The sequence below is a fragment of the Liolophura sinensis genome, chromosome 3, assembly GCF_032854445.1.
Source record: "Liolophura sinensis isolate JHLJ2023 chromosome 3, CUHK_Ljap_v2, whole genome shotgun sequence".
Classification (NCBI taxonomy): Eukaryota; Metazoa; Mollusca; class Polyplacophora; order Chitonida; family Chitonidae; genus Liolophura; species Liolophura sinensis.
The window spans coordinates 19,332,594-19,358,330 of record NC_088297.1 but is presented as its reverse complement, the minus strand read 5'-3'; the positions used below and the strand labels follow the sequence as shown (position 1 = coordinate 19,358,330).

General features: G+C 40.2%; 1 protein-coding gene across 1 annotated transcript in view; it reads left to right on the top strand.

Moving 5' to 3' along the window:
* The first annotated feature begins 8,746 nt into the window (after positions 1 to 8,746).
* The window catches only part of LOC135463445 (G-protein coupled receptor GRL101-like), a 55,281-nt gene continuing 38,290 nt past the window's right edge, over positions 8,747 to 25,737 (top strand). Inside the window, exons 1-11 of the mRNA XM_064740705.1 lie at positions 8,747 to 8,771; positions 10,116 to 10,271; positions 12,311 to 12,418; positions 13,301 to 13,417; positions 14,053 to 14,169; positions 14,876 to 14,974; positions 17,113 to 17,148; positions 17,557 to 17,673; positions 18,026 to 18,157; positions 20,272 to 20,433; positions 21,581 to 21,697. Coding sequence (XP_064596775.1) covers positions 8,747 to 8,771; positions 10,116 to 10,271; positions 12,311 to 12,418; positions 13,301 to 13,417; positions 14,053 to 14,169; positions 14,876 to 14,974; positions 17,113 to 17,148; positions 17,557 to 17,673; positions 18,026 to 18,157; positions 20,272 to 20,433; positions 21,581 to 21,697 — 1,186 coding nt within the window. The remainder of the gene's footprint in view (positions 8,772 to 10,115; positions 10,272 to 12,310; positions 12,419 to 13,300; positions 13,418 to 14,052; positions 14,170 to 14,875; positions 14,975 to 17,112; positions 17,149 to 17,556; positions 17,674 to 18,025; positions 18,158 to 20,271; positions 20,434 to 21,580; positions 21,698 to 25,737) is intronic.

The window sequence follows — 25,737 nt, the reverse complement described above, 5'->3', positions numbered from 1 at the left end:
CTATAATAAAAATCTGTCAATTATTGTCCGTTTGTTAAAGTGCGCCTTTTACATGCATATGTATAAATAAGGTTCAATTCGCAATAACTGGATCATCCCTAGTGTGTGGTTCCCTGGCGCCTGGCAGACAGGCTCGCATTCAGTCAATATAATATAAAACTTAGAGAACAGAGCGTAAAATCAGGGTAGTGACGACAATGTGATAATTGGGAAATACGTGTGACTGTTTTAATGGATAGAACGATCCATGTTAATAAAGATGAGTATCGTGTTAAGAGGATGTCAAGAGTCTGGCCGACTGAATAGAGAGAATATACCTTCACCTACTTCAAGGCAAAGAAAACCACAGAGGTAAAGTACATGTCAGATCATTAAACACTGTCCATGAAAAATAGTTCAATTTATTTCTTAGGAATTAGTTCAAGCCTGTGAAATGCATCGTGAAGATTGTATTCTACGGTAGCCATTGTATTCTGACAATATTGGGAGCAGTGATATCATATCTTCTTTATGTTAGTTACATGTAACTTACACATTGACTGTTACATTCCATAATTAAAACAATACACATTTATGTTTTAATTGCTTTGTGCCGCTGATTAAATTTTATGCGGACCCTTTTTTCCCCTCCTTTTTAGCAGGAAGTTGTTTTCGTGACGTGTGGAAATCTGGCGGTTAAACTGGTTGTTATTTAATAATAAATGCACGTTATCAACATCTTTATTAAACTGATATGGTACGTGGGAAGGTCTGTCAGCAACCTGCGGATGGTCGTGGGTTTCCCTCGGGCTCTGCCCGTTTCCTCCCACCACAATGCTGGTTGTCGTCGTATAAGCGAAATATGCTTGAGTACGAGTGAAAAGACGAGTGAAACAAATAAAATAAATAAACTGATAGGAAAAGTGCTTTCTTTGAAATAATGCAAAGATTTATTGCACTTTTCTCGGATGTCTTTAAAAGCAATTTTTTTAGTCATTTATTTATTTTTTTAGTTGGTTTTGTAAATACTCAAGATCATCCTATAAGCATATTAAATACGGGAGCTAGATCATAAAGTTAAGCTGCTTGCCATGAAATAGTTAACAGGCTTCATGACCGTCTTTTTTTAAATAAAGATCAGTGGGAAAAGCTCATCCTTTATCAAATGAACCGTGTCCAGGCAGTTTTTTTTTATTATGTCTCTCTGCAAGTCACCTATTAAAATCAGATACTTGAATAATAGAGTTAATCTGCTTGTCATGGGATAAAAAAAAACAGACTTCACCAACGCCTTAACAAATGCAGTCTTTCATTGCACTTTTCTATGCTATCTCCCTGCACACCATCTAATTACGGCAACTTTGACATGGATCTCAGCTAATCAATACAGTTTGTCATCAAGCGGTGGCAAACCAGCAGATATCACTCTAGATTGGAGCCGCATCTACGTCATAGGCGTACTTTCACTTGCCACGCTTTGTCTCTGAGTCCACCAAAATAGAACAATCGGAGTTGGAAATAACGGAGTGCTCCTCGGGTTGAAGAGACATCCTCACTAACTATAGCTGATGCATTAATCAATGAGCAGCTTTCTCACACACGTTCTCGAGGTTTGGAGGTGTGCCGCTAGAAGCATGTGCTGTGCAGCTTATGACAACATCGTTGAATAGGAGCAGCAGTAAAATTTACAAATTGAGGATGGGGCATGGAATGAGCTAAGCATCATATTTGGCGAGTGTCCACTGGCACCGTTCTCAAGAAAATGTCAGCAGAGGGGGATGTGGTGGTGGGATGGTGGTTGTGTGTGTGGGAGGGGGAGGGGGGAGGGTGTATACACATCCTCTCACTCTGTACCCAGGTTAGAGCTTAAATCTGAAGTCAGATCTTGTATAAGCCCCACTCTAAAACGGTTTGTTACTCATTAGATTCTAAAACAATATTATCACCTGTTCACACTTAAAGCCATCCTAAGTATTTTCTCATCACGTAAGAACTTGTGCGACGGTCTGGACTGGTACCACGGTTTAATCTCTTCAAAGAAAACAGGGAATCACTGGGGTCGGAGATAGCTGTTTTTCCAGATACAGTTATCGATAAGCCAGTAAATAGAACGCCTACCACAAACCCATTTCTAACTTAAGCCACTATTTGAAACACAATTTTAGAGGTTATTTTGGGACTTAACCATCAACACTGTTGTTTTAAAACAAATGTGTCAGAATTTCAGCCTTTAGTGCCAAAGAAAGCTAGACATTATAACGAGGTTATAAACTTTGACTGAAGTAAGACATGGTACATCGGCGAGACTAAAGTCCAAGTCAATACAATAAATGAATCCTAAGCCAGTATTAAAAATCGCAATATCAACATGAGATGATGGAATATTTTGGTATTCATTCACTATTGTGTGTGCGACTTTCTCACTTTTAACCATGATTTTCAGTCTCTCTGTATGCCATAAACTTTGTATTGTTATTTTTAAAACTGTATACATTTCTCGGGCACTTCAAGATGTCGGTGTTGGCTGTTAATGTCCATTTAATGTTCAATGGCTTTTACATAAATTGAGTAGGTGACGATTAGATTTGAACAGCTACTCATCTTATCCATGTTACTCCGCATTGGTGTCAAGTTGGCGTTCCTCTCTGATCAGCAAAACCATGGCGATATATATGATTATTAATAATTCACATGGTAAAGAATTGTCCCGATATGTCCGTTCTGCCCTTGAGTAGTGACATGGAGTTATCAAATCAAACTTTTTAACAGCAAGCTGTTTGCTTTTGCAGACAGCTTTTTTGAAGACATTTGCTTCCTGGGAAAATCTGTGGTTTACCTCGAAAACTATAGTTTTCTCCACCCATAAACCGTTATCAACCTATCAAATTTGTTCCCAGTAATATTCAATTATCTGTTTAAAAGACTATTTGTCGACTAAGGGGTAAATACTGAGTGTTAAGGTGGATTTTTCTTTGTTCTTGTTATACTTGGATAACTTTGTCTAAATGATGCAAACGTTAAACATATTTGTCCAGATTTTTTCCGCTTTCCTACCCAGTCGAAACATTACGGGATAGTAGTCGCATTAGACCGTTTTTCCATCCATTCATAAAATTTTTGATTCATCTTAAAGACCAAATGGTCACTGGTATCAAAATTTTTGTGTAAATCATGTAGTCAATGAAATCAAATAAGTTTCGCCGATGAATTGTTCTTCTCGTTTAGCTTACTTAGGCCAATTCTGTCATGTTACAGTATCATTAGATCTCAGACTCTCTGTATCGAGCTATCTCCGTGTCCATATTCAACAGACACCCTGGGGAGTTTTTCGATCGGGATATCACACAAACAGTTCTTCATCTCGTGTTCCCGGACAATTGATCTTTTGATGCCCGAACTGAATATATCGACTTCCTGAGATTTCCGGTCGCGTAGCCGTCTACATTACGTGACCCAACGACATTTCCGGTCACATGATCGTCACGCGATTTCTCACCGGCAGTTTACTTTTCCGTGTGGGCTGAAGGACTGAGAGTATTGCAGAGTGGATGTCATAAACCAACGATGTCGGCACGCGACCAAAGCCCAAGGCTTGACAGAAGAAAAGATGCATTGAAAGATTGCTTTCAAGATAACGACAGTATGAAAAAGTATTCACAATTTCATTTCACGTCTGAAAACTTGCACAAAAAAAAACTTATGAGCAGGTGGCTTAACTTTCCTGCAGCAATATTGGTAATGAATTATTCTTTAGGAAATCAGAATATATTTGACATTTTGTTTTTCCCCACCACTGCTTTAATCGATAATAAAAATGATATACTGTGAATGCCTGAACATGGTTATTTGTGCTATTTGGGATAATAAATATATCAATTTCACCGGGTAATGCAACTTTGTTGGCCATTGCTAATAGTTGTTATCATAACATATAGCCGAGTTTCCATCTAATCGAATATTACTCATTTTTTTAATCCCGGGCTCCAAACTAGGCGCATTGAGTCTAATCATTCGTCCAGCACGGTATGACTACTTATAAACTGTCATTTTACTTCAGCTTGGGCGTTAGGGGATTGTAAGTTGCTGACTTTGAGCAAAAGTCCTAACACAGGTACACTGACAAGATGCTTTATTTTGCGAGTTAAGTGTAAGCCTGTGTGAAGCAGCACACTCTCGTCACTGATCTGGATTAACTCTCCCTGCTATTGTCTTTTGTGCACCTTTGAAGATTACACTGTTATGCCATTCTCTCGTTTTTTACTTTTATTCCCAGTCAGGTATATTCGGACAAGAGGTGGTAAATAGTACATTCGAGAATCCCAGCAATCACTAGTTCTATCTGCATCACGGCCGCCTCCTCACTTTCTTTCGTCCGTTTATCAACGCTATTCCCATTTACCATAAAAGCTTCCAGATATCTCTTCTTTTCAAACTGCCTTAAATATGCAAAACACTTAGAACAGTGAATGCCTCTAGAAACGCCCACTACTCTGATTTTACGGAAGTTCTCTACTATGGGCATTTCACCGGGATGCATTTCGATCTCGGACGTTCTTTCCCCTTTCCTCTATATCTCCTCAACCCCAATCTAAAATCTACCGGTGGATAGAGTTCCTGGCATGGAACATTGTCAGAGGCTCATTGTACAACTTGTCAAGTCTCAAGGCCTGTTTTCGTCAATAAAGGCGTCTAGACGTCTTGAGTGTCAAGACTGTTGGCTAGATCAGGATGAAAGAGTTACAGGCATTTGGGCGAAAGATGGAGTACCACTGGGAGTTTGGAATACTCTGATGGCAGGAGTTCGAAATGCCCTGATGATTAAGTAATTGACGGTTTGCATGTTTTGATTGACAATAGAAAAGAGGTTAAGAGTTGACTCTAGGACTCATACTAGTACTAAATATCTGAACTAAGGGTCTCGGTTCTTTCAGTTTTCTCGAAAAATATCAACAGGCTATTCTCTGGTATTGTGGGAGATTGCGCATCAGCTAAATTTTCATAATAATAATTCATAACGTTTTTTTTAATTTGAATTTTTACAGATGTCCAGTGTATTGTTGTACATACAGTTTCCCTTGTTTAACTCCTTTTGCCTTTAGATTGTCTTGATGTCACAGTGACCAACATGGTTTATGTTAAACAACATAATAGTTTTTGAGGTTGCCCAAATAAATAAGCTAGGACAACTTTAAAATCCCAAAGTTAGGAATTCCAAGGGGGTGGAGGCGTGGAGGCAAGCCATGGTATTTTGATTTATTTATTTATTTGATTGGTGTTTTACGCCGTACTCAAGAATGGCCAGCATTATGGTGGTAGGAAACCAGGCTGTGCCAGGAGAAAACCCACGACCATCCGCAGGTTGCTGGAAGACCTTCCAATGGCGTTTTGAGTATATCCCTGTGGGTAATTTCTGGCCAAAAACGAGCTACAAATTGCTTACAGGTATACAGATGATAAAAAATGCAATGCAATCGTGATCATGCCTTTACCCTAAAATCTCTCAGATTCAGATCAAAACCTGTGAAGTTCACCGCAAATGCTAATTAATAATTACAAATCCCACCCGAGATAATTTTCCATAGCACGCCAAGATAAGAACAGTTTTTATAGTGACTTGACCGTAACCAATAAAGCACAAGTCTAGATTTGCATGAAAACATGGATCAAACATAAACCTCAAAACTTTGGCATGCTAATATAGCCGGCAAATATACCCTGATGACACACTCCCGCAAGTATCTGCCCTCAGTCTGTTACGTCTGAAAATATGTTGTCATCGACATCCTTGTAACTTTCAGGCAGCATAGTAAATTGTGTAAATGCCAAAAAAAAACCTTGCTTGAAAACACTATGCTTCTATGGGGCCTGTGGGATTGAAAACTTAGCGTCAACGGAGACTCCCACATTGGAGGTAATCGATTATTTCATTGTTCTGTTAGAGCGTTCTGCCCAGACGTATTTGATGTTTCCTTGACGTACCACCTTCAGGAATTATCGTTTCTTGTCTACAGAGGACAGCAGCTAGTTGACTATGCCATCTGACAAGAGCATTATTCATTAATTTATTAATTTATGTACTTATTTTGTTTATTTATTTATTGTTCTATTTATTTATTTTCTACGACGTTTTACGTAGAAGATTATGATATTTCACCCATAAAACGGTGGTAATATTCACTAAAAGAGGAAAAGGGAATAGATCAGTCAAAATCACCATTAGCAATGAAAGATTTCCACGTTAAGTGCAGACGAAGCGGCGACAGCTGGATTCGAACGTGAGACCTGGCTGACGAAGGAGGGTAATAGCTGTAGGGAGAGCGATGCCTTAGGGCTCTGAGATTGTATTACCCCTTATGAAAACTGCATACACCATCTTTGCAATAAACTTGAAGAAGGACTTCCGTGTAAAGTATCGCGTGACAAAGGAAGGCCACCACCCGAACCGTTGGCTTATTTGGTATTTAGATCAGAGAGCTATAGCGGTAAATGACTTAGCCCGTCCCCATTGAAGGACTAAAAAGGAGTCCTTGTCGCTAATTCCGCGCCAGTTAATTTACCAATTAGCTCCAACCTTTGTCCTAACGCTCTTCGCTGACTGATCGTCTCTTGTTTGACGCGTCGTGCAGTATATGACCACTGCATCCAGCAAAATGTCTTCAGATTCATTACAGCGAGAATGGATATGAGGCGGTGAAAAGCAGGTCGACGCCCGGACACCCTTCCCCTTCCCTTCTCCACTGCAATTACCAGTAATACTACTAATTTCTGTGCTTTTGCTGTCGTCGATGTGAGCATTACCATGGGTTATTTATCAGATGACTGTCGCATTAAACGACGACCCAGAAAGGAAACTGCGCGCTCTTCGGTCATTAAGTAATGACCAGCGGATGAAGGAACTGTCAGCCCTGTACCATAACATGTCACGGAATCTGTTCCATAATATACGGGTCATTACACCCTGCTCTTCACCCATGACGCATGCTGTAGTGGTGAACGCCCTGTCATTGTCCACGAATTGTTTTCAACATTGCATAACTTCAATAACGCATGTGTATGGAAGAACCGTATTTATATCAGCTGCGCAATATAATTAAAGACGTACAGTATAGCGAGTGAAACCAGATCAACGTCGACGGTACGATTGCAAATGGTCACACATAACCGGTGGTATACGGCCTCTTGTCAGTTTACTTCAGTCAGGGTTTTCTTCGAACTGTTCATGTAAATGTATAAAAAGTAACAATTTACTCGCCTCCTAGCTTCATGTCTTAGGCAGAACTAAAGGCAGAAAAAAATGCAATTTATTAGACGCCACTGGTCTAGAATTACTCAAAATGCTCTGCAGTCATCACATTCAACTTACAATCACATTCATGCACACTACTCATAAACGTATTGTAACTATTCACAACCTGGCACTCACAAGTGACTGGAAGACTTTCGCCCATGACTAGCCGTGTTTTAAGTGTCGTATGAGATAAGACCCCCGAGATTTACGACCAGACAAATACAATTTGCATATTCAAGGTGAAAGATAATCGTGCATTACTGCTCGAATATTTCATTACTTTCTTTAAATCACTCAGTTTTGTGCTGCTATTTCCTTGATTTTCGTTCTCAACCGCCAAAAAGTTCTAAAGGAAGTTGACATATTTTTTAAGAAGGCACGACTTTGTGAGCTGTTGTAATATGGCCATAAAATCATCTTTCTTTCCTTTTCACGTATACAGAGTTGCCCAAGGCAGATCGGCCAACTGACACCTTTATAGTTCTGTTACAATTTCCCCCTTAAGAATTGACAAGTGGTATGGCTCTAGACATTTCACACGCTGCACTGACAGTTGACGTCAGGCACAAAAGTCGTTACAGGATCTGTCACTCTACTATGCACTTAGCAAAGGGGTTAGACTAATTTTCTTCGCACATGCTCATCAGTATGGTCGTGTGCAGAGCTCGTATTTGTTACTGTTTTCCAGCATTTACCTTTCTTCAGTCTTTTAGATCTGACGCCTAAAGGATACTCAATCGCGTTTATTCTCCTTAATATTTTTTGTAGTGAACTTGTCAACTTCAAACTCAAAAGTATATTTTCTCTAACTTTCTCGTTATACCATGTCATATGACCACGTGCAGTTCACAGTTTTCTCTACAACAGATAAAAAAAATCTGAGCTTGTTAGAAGTGAAGTCATAGCATTATATCACCTAGGTAACCCCCACGGGGGTGGGAAACAGGCCTACACTTTTATTCAAAACAGAAAAAAAAAACTCTGATATATTTTAACCAGGTGAAAAATAGCAGTACAGACATTTCTAGTGTACTAACAATCTATACTCTCTACCTGTGCTGTAGTATTATCCAATCAGAGCTCTTTCATTCTTCAGTTCGGAGGCAAATCTTGGACCCAGTTCTAAGAATTGTGAATGTGTAGGCTAAATTGCTACTGCTACTGCCTGTCCATTGTCAATAAGGTTATGCGTGCTCTAATCCAGCTCTCATTGCGACTGTGACTGTAAGTCAGGAGATTTTGTCAGTTACCTTACAAAGCATGGTGGTTTACTCCGGGCTATACGGTTTCACCCATAAACTAGACCGTCGTTAGAGGAGTGAACAATTCCTTAGCATGGCGTTAAAAAACAATCAACTGAAAAACAGACATTTTGCGTATTCTGAGGGTCGTTCTGCGTTTAAACATGACAACTAATCAGTTGTACATTACGAACGTAAAGCGAACGTTAATGGTCAATGTTTGCTTTTAATTGTGGAGATGCTTCCTAACTTGGAGGGAGACGGTAGATCCAGGGTCAGTCGTGGGTCGAGTCACACCTAAGACCTTAAAAGAGGAAGTTGTAACTTCCTCGCTTGGCGTTCAGCATGGATGGGATAGTGCAACGACTGGTTGACCCGTATGAGTATAATGGCTTGGGCGGGGCGGCTTCGCTAAGTCGTCTCAGTGAAGAAGAACTATATAAAAGAGCGGTGGAAATCCGTCCTGCAACAAAGAGGCACATTACATGCTCTCTAAGGATTCCTTCGTCGTCATACTACTGAAAAATTGTTAAGTACGACGTGAAATCTCAAGCACTCACTCACTCACTCACTCCTAACTTGGACAACTCCCAGTGATGACTCATCTTTGTTCCTATACTTGCCCATAATATCCATATATGGTCACGCCCGACTCACTTGAGGCTCGTTGACCACTGCTGCTTGCCGTAAAGGTATAAACGTTCTGTAATAAATGACTGTAAGCCACTACTGGATAACTGATGCGTATGACAGCCGGTACATTAACGACCAAGTGTGGGATGGAAGGCAGATAAGGATCAGCACATCCCAATACGGGTCTAGCACTGATACCGCGGCAATAACCATTAAGGGCCATATTGTTTCAGAATAATACATTTCCATCAAGAATGGTGTAATTAGCCGCTCAATAATAAATTTGAATCGGATAACCTTCCATTTGATTAAACAAGAACAGGCGTAAATATGTGCGTCAAAACACATATACGTATACTAGCCATTAATCAAAATGGACATTCTGGGTCAATAACTGCCAATTCCCAAAACGACTCCTAAAGAACGAAGAAAGCATATAAAGTGTAAGCAACTAGGGCAGAATCATGCAAAGAGAAGCGGTCAACAGTTTTCAGTGACGACAGAAAGACGTAAAGAATGTTCTAAGCCTATAAGCTGCACCAGTTTTTAATCGTGCATTAAGCTGGTTTTATAAGTTATCGATAATCTAAATATGTGTCAAAACATTACGCTTAATTACGACCCGGTTATCCAAAGATGTCAATTCTGTACCCTTTTTCTGTTATAGTTATTCACCAACAAATGCTAAGAAATCTACCGGTATTGAAACAGTCTTGATGGTTTCAAACGTCAAAAAGCATGGGGAAAACCTCAAACAGCACAAGTCTGGTGATAGAATAGCTATATTCTATCATTATGATATCTTTGCTAACTCAGCGAAATATTTGTCCGTCTGTAGATCTTCTGGGTGAGCACTTGTTTCAGTCCAGTAATTGGTTGATACCTTTGGTGGCTTATGCGTACTTATGAGCTGCGTGCAAATACTTTCTGTTCTCATTTGTTTTTAACGAGGTTTGTTTCTTTTTAATCGACAGTATGGGAAAATCCGATCAAGCCAGAAGAGAACATTTGTGACCACGTGGATATGTTTATGTGTGGTGATGACAGGAAGGACTGTATCCACATCACTGACACGTGTAACGGGGTTAGCGAGTGCGCTTCTGGTAGGGACGAAAGCGTGGAAGTTTGCGGTAAGCATGTTTTTCCATCTTCTTTTAATATTATAAATTGTTTAATTAATATTAATTTTTCGGAGAGGGAAACAATAACTTTGTACATCATGACCCTATATTACTAGATTTCGGAAATTACTTTCTTCGTCATCAGGTAAAGCAGTAACTTCGAAAGCTAGTAATATAGGATCATGTTGTGCAAAGTGTTTCTTGTCGCATTATTTCCCACTAGTTTAATAGTGAGGCATTTCTGTTACGGCATCTATTGGAAACAATCACTTACGGGAATTGTAGACTTGTAGGCTGCTGTCAAAGTTACTTTGGACATGGTGGCAATACTGTAAGGGTTGTGGGCACTCATTAGTTTAAATACTTTTAAAGCGCTGCGACTTTCATGTCGCTTGCAACTTGAGGTCGCGTTTTCGAGCTACTCCAACAGTGGTTTCTGCGATCAAGGATTTACCGCGTACCATGCGAAATGAACATTCTAGGAAACGGTGTTAAACCCAATTTAAATAAAAAATGTCTACGCTGGAGATGAATTTTGTCACTTATTCAGCTGGCTTTGTGAGCGAAAATGTGAAAGGCTTGTCTGTAACTTGCTAAATGTCGCTGGTTTGTTCCAGGAAGAAAGAACTCTGCAATCCGCTAAAGTGACTGGCCAAGCATCAGAGAAAATGTATTGACTATAGGCACCAGATTAACACTAAAAACATGAATAAATTAAAATATTTTTTTTATACTTTTGCTGGCGCGTCACATGTATTCAGTTATGTTAAATTAGACAGAATAGCGGTTTACTTGAAACTCAAAAGCATTAAAGGTCATCGTGCAAACACGCGACGCAGTATAGAGAAAGTAGATGCGCATTTCAGAAGAAGCATAACACTGTCAAACTTTAGGCATAAATTAGAACTAAATAAAAGTACTTCCAAAGCTTAGCCATCGATGCCATTTCGCCACCACGCTGTATTTATCCATTGTCAAGCTCCATCGAGCGCGGAGAAAAGTTGAAAGTTAACGTGCCTGCATGTCTTTTGCGCATTCTTTTGCACTGGATCACAGGTTTTGGAATTTCTCTCAAGGGGACAATTTTTCACACTTTTCTAAAGAAAACAAATTAAATTATACTTCATATTCATATACCACCTATCCTGTGGTGTGCTGACTCTGACTTTTAGAGTGGAGCAAATGGGATGCTCAGTAATATCCGCACACTCCAAAAGTATTTCGTCTGGGAAAGGTTGGAAAAAGGCACATATTCTGACATTTAATCCTAACTTTAATTTTAACATTCGTTAAGTAAAATAATGTTCAGATCTCAGGCTTGGACTTAGGTCTTACTTTCTTTGAACACAATGTTATAAGTCAGTATGTTTGTCACGTGCCAACGAACGCCAGTGCTTTACTCCAGACAGTATAATGTATGTGACGTGCCAGACGATGGTTAGTGCTTTACTCCAGACAGTATGATATTTGTCATGTGCTAGACGACGGTCAGTGCTTTACTCCGGACAGTATGATGTTGGTCACGTGCCAGGCGACGGTCAGTGCCTTACTCCGGACAATATGATGTTTGTCACGTGTCAGACGACGGTCAGTGCTTTACTCCGGACAGAATGATGTTTGTCACGTGCCATACGACGGTCAGTGCTTTACTCCGGACGGTATGATTCCTTCCAACATTAAACCTGACCGCCGTCGTTTATGTAATAAATTGCCGTATACGGAGTCAAACTGATGATACCGATCCATTTAATCAGTCCCTTTTCCAGGAAACCTTGCCTGACGTAATACGGGCTACACCTATATCAATCTATTTTCCGCCTTTGACGTCAAAGTTTTGTGAGCAAACTGACACTTTATTACTTACGCCATGTAACAGAATACTTCTCAGTCCACAGTGCACACATGTCGCATTAGGCGAAAAAAAACAAAAACCGAAAAAAACAACAACAACAGCAACAAAAGCAGGTGCCTCATTCTGCCGTGGCTCCCATCATGAGATGAGAAGTCGCCCATTCCACAGATATTCACCCACCCTTCATACCTTTCAGGCTGCCCACCCCACGAGTTTCAGTGTAACAAAACGATCTGTATAGACATCATCAAGCGTTGTGACACTCGGACGGACTGCCAGGAAGGCAACGACGAGGAAAACTGTGGTAGGTGTTGGCCAAGTCTGTCTTACTGTGATACGAGATGGTCAGTTTTGTGTTGTTGTGGTACGCGTTGGTCAGATTAGTGTTGTGATCCGAGTTGGTCAAATTTGTGTTAACGTGGTACGCGTGAGTAAAATTTGTATTGTGATACGAGATGGTCAAATTTGTGTTAACGTGGTACGTGCGGGTAAAGTTGATGTTGTGATACGAGATGGTCAAATTTGTGTTAACATGGTACGCGTGGGTAAAAACTGTACTGTGTTAACGTGGTACGTGTAGGTAAAATCTATGTTATGATACGAGATGGTCAAATTTGTGCTGCTATGGGACATGTTGGTGACTTTTGTGTCACCGTTGTACATTTTGGCCAAGTTTGTGTTAACGTGGAGCGGATTGGTGGCATTTGTGTCACTGTGGTACAAGTTGGTCAAATTTGAGTTAACGTGGTAAACGTTGGTAAAATTTGTGTTGTGGTACAAGATGGTCAGACTTGCGTTAGTGTGACATGTGTTGTTCAAGTTTGTGTGATGCATACAGAAGAATTTAATATTAACAAAATTGTCTGCATTTGCCTAATCACCAATTTCAGTGACGTTTGTTTCCTTACTGCCACTTTTAACTTAATTAAAATAAGTTATAAGCAAAACTACGGTGAAAAAAATATACCATGCCCCCTAAATACAGATTTTTGTCTCAACGAGAATAAGCATTTCTTTTGACTTTGCATTTGAGGCCACTTTGCATTTTTCGTTGGCCACTGTTTTGTGGAATTATTACATGTACGAACATCTCAGATCTTCTGTAGGTGAAAACCATAAAACTGCATAACTATCCCGTTTTGAATGAAAATAAACATAACTGTTTTTACTACGCTACATATTGTAGAAACCTACATCTGCCCCAGCACGCATGTCAAATGTGACAATCATTTGTGTGTGCCGCGAGACTCCCAGTGTGATTTTGTAGACGACTGTGGGGATGGTTCCGACGAAGAGGATTGCTGTAAGTGTTCTTGATTATAATCATGGCACTAATTAAAACACGAGTGAGTCATAACAGATTGCAATAATTGTCAGTAGTTAACATGCATGAAGGGAAGTGTGTTTTTATCTGGAAAACGAAAAGGAAGGAGTGTGCGTTGTGTTTTTATTCACGATTATGCTAGCAATTGTTGGTAATGTAATTCCGTTGTATTAAGACAAACAATTTGTGTCCATTAAATTCATATCAAGGTACAACCTGTATTTGCAGTTAATGCCGATACTCTGAACTTAAGTCCCATTTTTTATGGTGTGGCGTTAAAGTATCAAGACTAAACTCTGAATTAACTTCCAAACAGCCAGCCATATTTAAGAGCAGTGCAACGTCATTGTTACATTCCGAAACTCATTATTGTGCTGTGGCTGCATGCGCTTGCGCGCTGGTTATATATTAACAGTAACGTGAAGAACTATAGAAAAGTTAATATCAGAGCGAATAGTTTGCCTTGAGGTTGACAAATTCTTCACAATACACATCCTCAAATCTGTTTTCAATCTTTATAGTCAAACTGGCTCACACAAAATGCACATTTCTTTGTGCTGTTCACTTAAATGTTCAATGACTTAAATGTAAGTACCGTTACGATTGGTCTACAGTCCGGCGGAAGTGTCACAGTACCGAGTTCAAATGTAACAACTCCCAGTGTTTAGCAAACATCTTCCTATGCGATGGAGAGGTGAACTGTGCAGACGGGAGTGACGAGGTAGACTGTGGTAAGAGCATTCTTGTTACGAGAAAAGTTCTTGTTACTGCTAGAAAAGTTTAATCATTTTCCCAACACCCAACATAATAGACATCAGGCTAGATATGTTGATTCAACTGAGATGGTATCATTATATCAATATTTCGATAGTTTGACCACATCCGAAAGACTAGGGCCTCCTAACATTTCACTAAAGTACAAACGGCCGTGGATTCTTGAGAATGTAATTTTACAGTGATCGGCGAATATGATGACTAGTCAATCACAGGCCAGAGCGGGGTGCATGTAAAGGTTGGTTTGAACTGTACACAGGACCATAACTTTGCGGGAGTGGTGAGATTGGGGGTGGGGGTGGGGGAGGAAGGTATCCGTGGCCTAATGGTTTGTGTACTAGCGCCGTGGTCTGTCCCATAAGCCTCTCACTGCTGTGAATTCAAGTCCAGCTTATACTTTATTGGCCGCACGTGTCAATATCTGCTAGTGTCCTGCCGGATGGTCTTGGTTCCCCACCCCCTCCCCCGAGTTCTGCCTGGTTTCCTTCCATGTTGTATGGAGGTTGTATAAATGACATATTCTTGAGAACGGCGTAAAGCTTCAACCAAATAAATAAGTCAAATAAATAAATGAAATTTAGATAATGGACGCAAAGACAGGCAATCCACTCTCCTCCTCCATCACATAACTGGATAACTCATCCTTCGCTCTCAACCTTTCAGACAGGCATATTCAGTGTGATCGGGGCTTCTATGTGGAAGTGGACAGAGCCTGTGATGGATGGGTTGACTGTGAATACAACCAAGTTGACGAGACTAACTGTAAGTACAGAACGGCTATAGGTATATCTATCCGGGGCCATCATGCAACAAACAATCTTTTATAATCGCTTTTGATTTTGGATATTCCATATTTTTTAAAGTACCTTGAATTTATGGATAGCTCTTTGGTTAAAATAGTCAAAATAGAAAACTTTCTTTCTAAAGGTCCCAAGTCACTGGTGAAAAATGGTGCTTTCTATGGGCAGAACTCGGACTCACGCGCCTTAAAGTATAAGAGAAATGTTCTCCAATAACTCTTTTATCCGCCTATAAATAAATGAATAAATAAATGCATTCTAAAAAAAATATACCATTGACGTTCACAATACAAGCGTCTAATCCTGTTCTTGATCTCTTTGTAGCCATTTATTTAACACCAACCAAAAAGGCTCCCACAATGAGTCATGTCAAAATAGACTGTGTTATTACTACAAGCTACTAAGTTAGATATGGCAGATTTTGTTGGCGTAGCGATGTATTGCATTCATCATGTAGCCTATTGCTACGATGTAGTAATGTAATCTGTTCGGTTTCCTCTCACCATATTGTTGGCCGCTGTCGTATAAATGAAATATTTTTGAGTGCGGCGTAAATCTCTAACCCAATAAATAAATAATCTATTCTAGCAACAGTCAGAAAGTATAATTACACGTTTTGGTCTAACTCAATTTGTTATAGGCAATATCGCTTTGACGAGTGTAATATAGCTGACTTTAGTCTCAGCATGCGAAACATAGTCTTGTTCACAGGACTGGCGTGGCAAAAATACGGTCAACTCACCGTGAATGGCGAATTTTTAAGACTTTTTCTTACAGCATAAAAAAATCGCCTATCTAGATCGATCAAACCACTATGCCCAGCCTGAATAAATCCCGTGGTATAGAGAGTGGGTTGACCCCGGTATCAGTAAATTACTCTAAGATGTTAGCCGTTGTGGCTATCATTACTTTGATGCGCCTTTATGCCACCTTTGGGGTAGTTCCTTAAGACACATCGTCTGTCAGTTAATGTGGAATACAGCTTAATTCAGAAGCAGGAAACAGGCGTTTCATCTATTATTCATCGCAGTTAAAACAAAGGCACAGTAAGGCAAAGCAGATTGCCGGTTCCGCCTAAGGACAAGAACACTATATCGTCTTCAGGGTCTTTTGATGGTTTTTTGTGTTTTATTTTCTATTCGGATTGTGGTATCAGGATGCACTTTCAGCAAATCGATGTCTGTTCTTTGTTCAGCAGTTACCCACTCCGTGACACAAACACAAACAAAACAAACAAAAATTTTGATCCAGAGACGTGGTATACTGATTTGCCTATTCAGGTCGATCATTTCTTTGTTGTGTCTTCTATTTTTTAATTGATTTTATGCAGTTATGAATGTCATTATGTAAGTGAACCAATACTGCAATGAGGGAGCATCGCGGCCGTGCACTTGGGAAGCGTGTCTTTTTATTGGCTGTGAAACACGTGGTGATAATTCCATTCCACGCATGCCATTTTTGAGATTCCAGTTTTCGGGTTTTTGGTGGAAATAAGCGATCAACAGCACCCATGGGGCCATTCAGGTGGTGTAACGTAAAGAGTCCTAAGCATTGCTTGCCTTCGAATTCATTAAACATAAGTATTGCATTTTCGACCGCTTCGGTGGCCTAATTATTAGAGTCTGACCCAAAGTCAGAAGACCGGAATGGGATCAAACACGTATCGGGTCATACTAAAAACTTTTAAAAAATGGCATTTGTTGCTACCTTGCTTATCGCTCAGCATTGTGACGTTAGAGAAATGGAACAGAAATGGTTTACCCGATGTCAGTATAATGTGACTGGATGGGGTGTCATGTCTGGTGTCTTCGGAACGATTATGCATGGCGGCAGCATTTTGGTGTCATGCTCTAATCAACAGTAGTCAATCCATAGAGAATTACTGCCACAATGCTCTAGCCTAAAATCTGTGGATCCTACATAAATAATTCCCCACAGCTTTAAAAACTAAACTTGCATTTTTCGGTGGACAAAGTACACTCCTCAGAGTTGGGTTAACAATTCCAACTTTTACAAGGTCAGGAAAGAAGATTTGTCTCTGAGCAGTGCACTGCGGACAACCCAGTAAAACATGATGGATGGTCTCCTCAGCGTGACAAACATTACACAGATCTGAACCTCTTACCTTGAATCTTTGTAAGTAGCTATTAACTGGGACATGTCCTGCCCGACGACGGAAACAGAAGTGTTTTAATACCAGTGACTAAATCACTCAAATTAGTGCAGTAAGCTGAAGCGGCTGCTATACAAATGGCATGAGTAAGTAGTGCAAAACTAGTCCACTGACGACAGTGTGACACCGACGACAGTCCACCGACGACAGTGTGACACTTTATATATGGTCACATTTAATAAATATTTACACGAAAAAAAAGAGAATCAGTACAAATGATGTCCAGTCTGTTTAGAGAAGAAGGAATGAGATGAAATTACTTCTGCTATGCTAGAACGTATACCAAATACACCACAGCATATACTAAATATGTGCTCAAGCCATCCTTATCTTTCCGCTGAATGGGTGAATGAACATTGTTGTATTTTCAGGTGGTCACTGTGCAGCCAATCAATATAGGTGTGAGAACGGTCGGTGCATTCACTCAGCCAATCATTGTGACGGTGTGTGTGACTGTGCCCATACGTGCGACGATGAACTACAGTGTGGTGAGTCGTGTGTGTCGCATGAGCCACAATGAGACATATGCTTGTAGTACAATTGGATGAGTAGGTGTTAACAACATTTTCCTTTGCATCAAACCATCCAATTATTGTAGTAAGCATTTTTGAGGAAGGAGGACCGACATTATGAATTCGTTCACTGTACATACATGTAATATGAAATAAATGATGACAAAAATAAGAATGCTGTTTTCATGCCATTGATACTTTGCATTTTTTCAATTCTCATTCTCTGAAGATACAATAAGATTGTTCTATGAGCTCAGATTAACATGATATATTGTTTTGTCGTCATTTATTTGATACTTTATTTGCTCCTTTTTTTCTACCTATCAAGGAGACATCATCTGTTCTCCTGGACAGAGGTACATTTGTCCCAAAACGAGGAGATGCATTGACAAGAAATACCTCTGTGACGGAGTCAACGACTGCTGGAATACGGACGCCGGGGCTGACGAATACTTCTGCTGTAAGTTTTTAACCTGATCTATAATTTTGTTTCCGCTAGAACAGTGAAATATTTTGCCGTATACCTTTTCGAGCCAATTTTTTTGCTTTAAGAAACTTTTCTGAACTGGTGAATAGCATCCCTGAAAGTTTTTTTTCCCCGTGAATAAAAGTGTTACAAATTTAGTATGTTTACCCAAAGAATCATTTTTTATACGACGGAAAATCCTTGGAAAATCCACGACCACCCGCAGGTCCTTGGTAGACCTTCCCACGACCATTCGCACGTCCCTAGCAGACATTCCCACGACCACCCGCAGATCTCTGGCAGATTTTCTCACGTACGGCCGGAGAGGGGGCCTCACAGAGACCGCATTGGTGGGAGGCTCCTGGGTCATTGACTCCTGGTTGACTGGCTCCTTGGTCATTGGCTCCTGGATCATTGGTTCATGGGTCAATGGGTCTTGGGTCATTGACTCCTGAGTCACTGGTTCCTGGGTCACTGGCTCCTGAGTCACTGGCTCCTGGGTCACTGGCTCCTGGGTGACTGGGTTCTCAGTCATTGGGTCCTCAGTCAGTGAGTCCTCAGTCATTGGCTGCTGGGTCACTGGCTGCTGGGTCACTGGCTCCTGGGTCATTGGCTCCTGGGTCACTGGCTCCTGGATCATTGGGTTCTCAGTCACTGGCTCCTGGGTCAGTGGCGCCTAGGTCACAGCGTAATTGTTAAGAACAACGTAAAACCCCAAGCATACACACTTACACACATGTACATGTATATTAACGTCTTGCTTAGCCAGAAAAAACTCTTCATAATGTGTGAAATGTTGTGAACGCTATAAATAGCTGCGCTGACGCTCTACACGTACAGCCCAAACAATCTTATGTTTAATCTGTCACAATACCTATAAAGAAACTTATGTATTTCCAGATGTAATTTTAAGTTTGCGTTGGTGTGTTCATCAGGTTTCTATGTTGGCTTTTTTTTGTAATAAAGCAGTCAGTTACTGTAAAATGTAGACGCCATATCAGGCAAAAGTATACTAATCGTCAACCAAATTGGACGCTACAGGTCAGTAATTGCACGAGTTATTCTAAATCAACGTTCAATGCAATGTACCAAAGGACTAAACACGTGTATAAAGAAATCAGTCATATATTGAAAGAGAAGCAATCAACAATCGTGAAGGATGCCATAAGGACAAAAGTAATGTTCCAGTTATTCTGACTTTTCAAATATATAACAATAGAAAAATGTACTTTTTCTTACGGACTTGTGCACCACTGCGGCCAGCATTATAGTAAGAGGAAGTCAACCTGCGGATGGTCATGGGTTTTCCTTAGGCTCTGATCGACTTTCACCGGTCAGAGCACGTGCGACAATAGAGATGGATGTTTACTGCGCTTCAGACATGTGTGGTAAATATGATGATAAATTTTGTCCACACTTTTGCACCAGGTACGCGCAAGTGTTTTACAACTGTCGTAGCAGATGCAACGCTTTGAGATCCTTGCAAAAACAAGTAGTTTAGGTCTGGTACATTCGTCAGAGAACAAGAGAAAATGGAGAATTTTAACTTGTGTTGCCGTAAAATGCTGAAAGTTATTCTATCTATTTGGCCCTTGACTTCCTGTCGTGCAACATAGCCGCATTTATATTAAGCGTAATATATTTATGCCGTATAGTAAAATTTTTTAAAACGAGTCCCAGAAGACCATTTACATGTGTAATCAACTTCAAAAAGTAGACTGCCAACCCTTCTTCAATAGGGGTTCTGTCGAAACCAATACATCTTTTTGCGATTTTCCTTTTTTACTTTATTTTACTTTTTAAAGTATTTTTTCCCTTTTTATGCTGTTGAGAAATGTGAATGGCCTGGAAGGTATTTGCCTTAATGTTAGCTTCAGAGAAAAGATGAATATGTCCCTGGGGGATAGCAACCCTTTATTCTGCCGGTAACAAAACTAGCACCCTCCCTAGAGATCCATTTAGCTATATATCTCTACAGCCTTCAATTATTTTTAAGCTATTAAATCTTTGAGATGGACAGTAATTCTCCATAACCACCGTCGGTTTTTGGAGAAATTTTCTGGACGAGTATGAAAAACCAATGACGTTTATACCTTTATGGGCTGCAGGGAATGTCAGCCAGCAGTGTTCCGACTTCAAGGACCCGGTGCTCGCCACCAGCTCTGTGGTATGCCCCGAGGGTCGCTGTGTTCCGGCGACGCTCAGCAACAAAACGATCCTCTGTAATTTCGTCGCCGATTGCCTGGGCGCTGAGGACGAAGTCAACTGTGGTATGTAATTTACAGTAATCGTGATTTACTTCTTAGCAAAAGGGAGTTACAATCAGTGCGTTGCAATTAGCGACTTTCTGTCCATGTCAAAGAATCCACCAATGATTTCAAAGAGTATAAGGCGTCATCCACTAAGTCATCCAAAATCGGTCATCAATAGTTGATCATGCTTGCAATTAAGACACCCACATTTACTACAATTTCATATATCGCCTTTTGTTTTACTTCAAACACAACCGATTCGATGGATCTTTTGTTGGATTGGCAGTAGTTTGCCCACAAATAACTGCACGAAATTCAATTAAAGTACCAAATTTCACCTCCACCAGATAAGTGAAATATTATTGAGTATGGCGTAAAACACTGATCGGATCTCTGTACATCCCTGTACAGCCTGAAGGCGAGAGATCACTCGCCGAGCTTGGTCGTAGATGAGAAAGACTCGTCACTCATTAGCTAAAGTTTCCGTCAGATGACAATTTTCTGTTGAAATCAGCTATCAGCTATTTTGTATGATTAGCAATCAAATAACCCATAATCACTCATAATTGTAGAAATAATTAGACGAACAGCCTAGAGGAAAACTAGAGCTGCGACCAGAGTGTGATACCTTGCAAGTGGTTACACGTAACCGGTAAATTACGGCCTCTCGTCAATCTACCTCAGTTTATGTAGCTTTACATGTACATTGACAATCATATCCATAATTTTTGTTCCATATCACTAACATCCCGTTTATTAGAAAAGCACATACAATTTTTTCTTTACATGAAAGGTAAGCTATATAATAACTGCATGTTGAAAACTCTGACTAGAGCTGTCATTTAATCCTAATATGGCTATCAGCAGCATCCAATCCCAGCACGAAAAACGCGCTGATTATTTATTCTGTTTTTTTTTTTCACACTGCCTTCCCCCACCCTTAAATAAGGAAAAAAAACATAAACAAACTGTTTTCTAATTTTCTTAAAACTTCAAGTTTTGGCATTTCTACGGGACAACAAAAAATTTCCATCCCAGCATGCCGTTTCCTTTTTACAGATAACAACTTACTTTGTATATGCATGTACGTACTAAAATCGTACTGTCAAAAGGGACGATTAGCTTCGTTGAAGAATTCATAGCGAGGTATTGTTTCTCATTCCAGATTATCCTCTTTGCGACAGTGACCAGTTCCGTTGTACTAACGGTCAATGTGTCGCTACATCCGCTCGCTGTGACGGCGTAGCCGACTGCCTTGACAGGAGTGATGAGTCGAGTTGTGGTAAGTTTCATCATGTACGTCCGCACAAAAACAAAGCCCCCTCATAGATCACCGGAAATTATCTGTCGCGGTCGTTTTAACAAGGAAATTGACACCAATATCATACAGGTTTGGAACTAAGCCTTTGTTGCTCGTGCCAAGTCAGTGCTGATATATGTAAGACGTATAGATTTGCCCTCCTAGACCTTTAAGTTCCGATCTTGTTCTTGACCGGGAAACTAATCTTACTCTGCACACCTTGACTGTGCATGCGTTTCTCTCTCCACTCGCCTTCCATCCGTAACACCACTAATAAATTTTGCACAGAAATGCTGAACCTCACGATTGTCACTGGAGTCAATATCTCCGAACTCCACAACAATATTTTACATGCATGCGCTCCCTTTTTATACTAAAGTATGCAAGTCGATATTTAAGCGGATATCTAACTAATAGTTATTGAGGAATTCTGGCTGTATCCGTGCGAGCACGTAAAGTCCATTAGTACCGAGGTTGACGTCGAACAAGAAGACGTGCGTCGAACAGGGTCAAAAGGTGAACCTCATCTAATGTTAGCTGTGATTTAAACCGAGTACCGCATGCGTTACCGTGATTATCGGCCTGACGCCACGTTTCTCCTTACCGCATGATGGCAATAACTGTAGGCAAATCCACACAAGTTTTTTGATAGAGCCAAATTTGTTCAGAGCTAGCACTAGGTTTAAAGATTTAAAATATTTTGACGGAGGTTATATGATTTGTAACTGAGGGAGAGCTGGTGATTAATACAGGGCTAATAAAGGAACTCATCGGAAACCACCGCCATTCATCTAGTACCTCACAATCCTCCTTAGCACGGTTGTTCAAAACTGGTTTAAGACTTAATACCAGATTTAACTTTAAGCCAAGTCCTCAATTTCGTACTTGGCTTAAAAACCAGGATATTAAATATAAACTAAAACTACTGCTATTATACTTTGACCTTGGAGCATAGAATTGGCTGCAGGGTTGGTATAAAACCTTTTTAATGTAAAATATTACTTAATACCAATATTAGCTAATACACTTTCGAACATCTGGGTACTGGCGTAAAACCAATACTAAAAAAGTGTAGGCTCTTCCAAAAATCTTCCAACTTGCGACATACATCATATGCCAGGACATTATTTTCGGTACACTAATCTACACTTTAACGAAATATTGCTTTCACCTGCCAGAAATGTAACGTGTTAAATGAAACAATATGTCCTTGACATTCACGGTGCATGTATGTCTTGTGTGCATTCTGAACAGATGCACAGAGCTGAGTATTTTTATTAAACGTGTAAAGCATCATTCACAAACACTGCATCCAGTTTAGCGTAAGAGTTAACGGATTATATTCAGTTAATTCAGCTAAAAATCCTGTCACTTACAACAGACGTATCCGTTTTTACGCTCAGGATACCTCTCAAAGAATATCATAAATTTTCCTCTTACGAGGATTTATTGGGAATTTTTCTCGTGTGTTTTGACGACTTGGTAACAACTTTCGCTTCTTGTTTAGAAAGTTCCGGCTTTCCATCACAGTTGGGGTGGCGTGAAACCGCTTTCCGGTAATCATGCGCAGTTGCTGATGCATATCAGGGTGTGCAACAGAAAGACCGCCAATTATTCATTATCGGTCAAGGGTTTTTTTCATCAAGGGGGTGTCCGGTTGCGGGGGTCTAATTATAACAGTTTCTTCGTGGATATAAATTAGATCTGACCATTTGATTGCTCATACATCCATCACGCCTGCTTACTTCCGAGCTTACTGGCCTTGTGCGGACTACATCATAATAAACACCCATCTCCCGAATACATGAATTAGGCAATTGTTTAAGGACAAGCAAGTTTAGAAAGATATCGTGCCTGAATCCCTATCAATAATTGAATGAATGCACAATTAGGTCTCAACGCCACACTGGCCAAATTTCAGCCATATTGTGACTTGATCTTAGTAGAACCAGAAAGCCATGCTTTTTAGATGAGAGCAGAAATCCAAATGGAAGACATGTTGGAAACCCAAAGATTTTGAAATATGCAGAATTAGTGTCAGAATCTTCAAGGTATTGTTATAGATATAGTTATAAACATATGTAAAATTTGAACGAAAAACACCTACGTGGCAAAACTGTTATACATCATGTCGTATATAAATAAATATTATATTAATCGCCGGTTCAGAACATGCTGGTTTCCTCTCCGGTCGTACGTGGGAAGTTATGCCAGCAGCATGCCGACGGTCTTAGGTTTTACTTAAGCTCTGCCCACTTTCCTCCCGCCATAATGCTGGCCGCCGTAGGATAAGTGAAATATTCTTGAATACGGCGTAAAACACGAATCAAATATATTCATGTTTATACTGGTGTAAATGTTTTTGTTGATGTATGCTGTAGTCAGGAATGTTTCACTCACATGACACTGATCATGATTCTGGAAACCGAAATTCTGGATCCCCGCTCTACGTACTGACAAACGCTCTTGTTTAAAACAGCATATGAACAAGAAGGGACCTACGGATGGATTTCCGCCATGCTCCTGTTTTCCTCCCACCATCCCACAATATAAGTGAAATATTTTTGAGTATGGCGTAAAACACCAATCGAATAAATACATAAATAAATCTTATTAGCTGATAACAAAGCCTTACTGGAATGGCACCCCTCAAAACAGTAACGTGTGCAAGCAACGAATCTGACAAAAACGAGCAGAATGTTGTGTTGGATCACCACGTTCTAGGTCGAATCTCCCAAACGCCAAGTTTTGTAGACTATCAAATAAAATATTCCTTATCGAATGTAGATATAATCCATTTCTTTCGAGTCCTTTGTGTGTGAGGTCCTGGTGACCATAAAACTGATCTGGCATGCAGTTTAATGTTTGCTTATAGGCCACTTGTCTTAAATCGTATACATGTTTGTACGTCAGACGTCGGGAACATCATAAACATGCCTTGCTGTTACATGGACAGTTAGAATAAAACCCTGACTGAGGTAAATAGACAAGAGGCCGTATTTCACCGGTGATGTGTGACCGTTTGCCAGCTATCGTCACATTGTTTTCACTGCTCGGGTTTTGCCCTCCATGTTGTACGTCTTTAATTAAATTGTATTCCTGCATAAACCAGGATTCTGCTGGTGGACTGAGCATCCCGAGAACTGGTCCCTTTGCATTGTTTTAACGTCATTGTATGTTAAATGTGATTACAACACAGCATTCTGAGTAATTCTAAACATCACTGCATTTTTTTACCTAATTCTGCTGAAGCCATGGGGCTAGGGTGTGTAATTTGCGACTATTTATGCATTTACATGAACAGTTGGAATAAAACCCTGACCGAGGTAAATTGACAAGAGGCAGTGTGACTGTCTACCAGCTATCACACTGTCGTCGCTGCTCTGGTTTTACTGTCCATGTTGTACGTCTTTAATTATATCCTTTTCGTTTGGACTGGAGGGTTTATCCCTCCAGTCCAAAATATTTAACAGGCCACTTGTCTCTTTGATAACGAGTCGGGCGCAGAAGAACTGCATTCTCCCCTTGATCATTTTGTACGGATGCTCAACGCCAATTAGCGAGTCGACGGTGTTGCAAAACTACCAAGACTCCTCATTACAAGGGCAAATATACTATACATAATACGAAATCGTTCAAATACACAGAAGTCTCAACGGGAATCGATCGGGAGAATGTTTGCGCTTCTGTAGGTTTTATTTTGAATTGTTTATACCTGATTCTGCGGATCGACGCAATTAATTTGTTGCCGGCAGAAAGTCACGGGATCAATGTGCTGAGCATCGTCGTTTTAATTACGGGAGGACGTAGCGTCAAAGTGTTTACCGATCAACCGATTTTAATTAATAACGCTACGGTTGAATTTCAAGGAAATGCATCGGACAAATTATTAGCTTCATACCACAATCGTCAATGCGTTGGGCAACAACAGCAACGTACGTTAGACTATTACGATTAAGGAATAAATTGATACTTTGTATAATTAACGTCATTTGAAGACAGAGCAATACTTAACTCTGTGA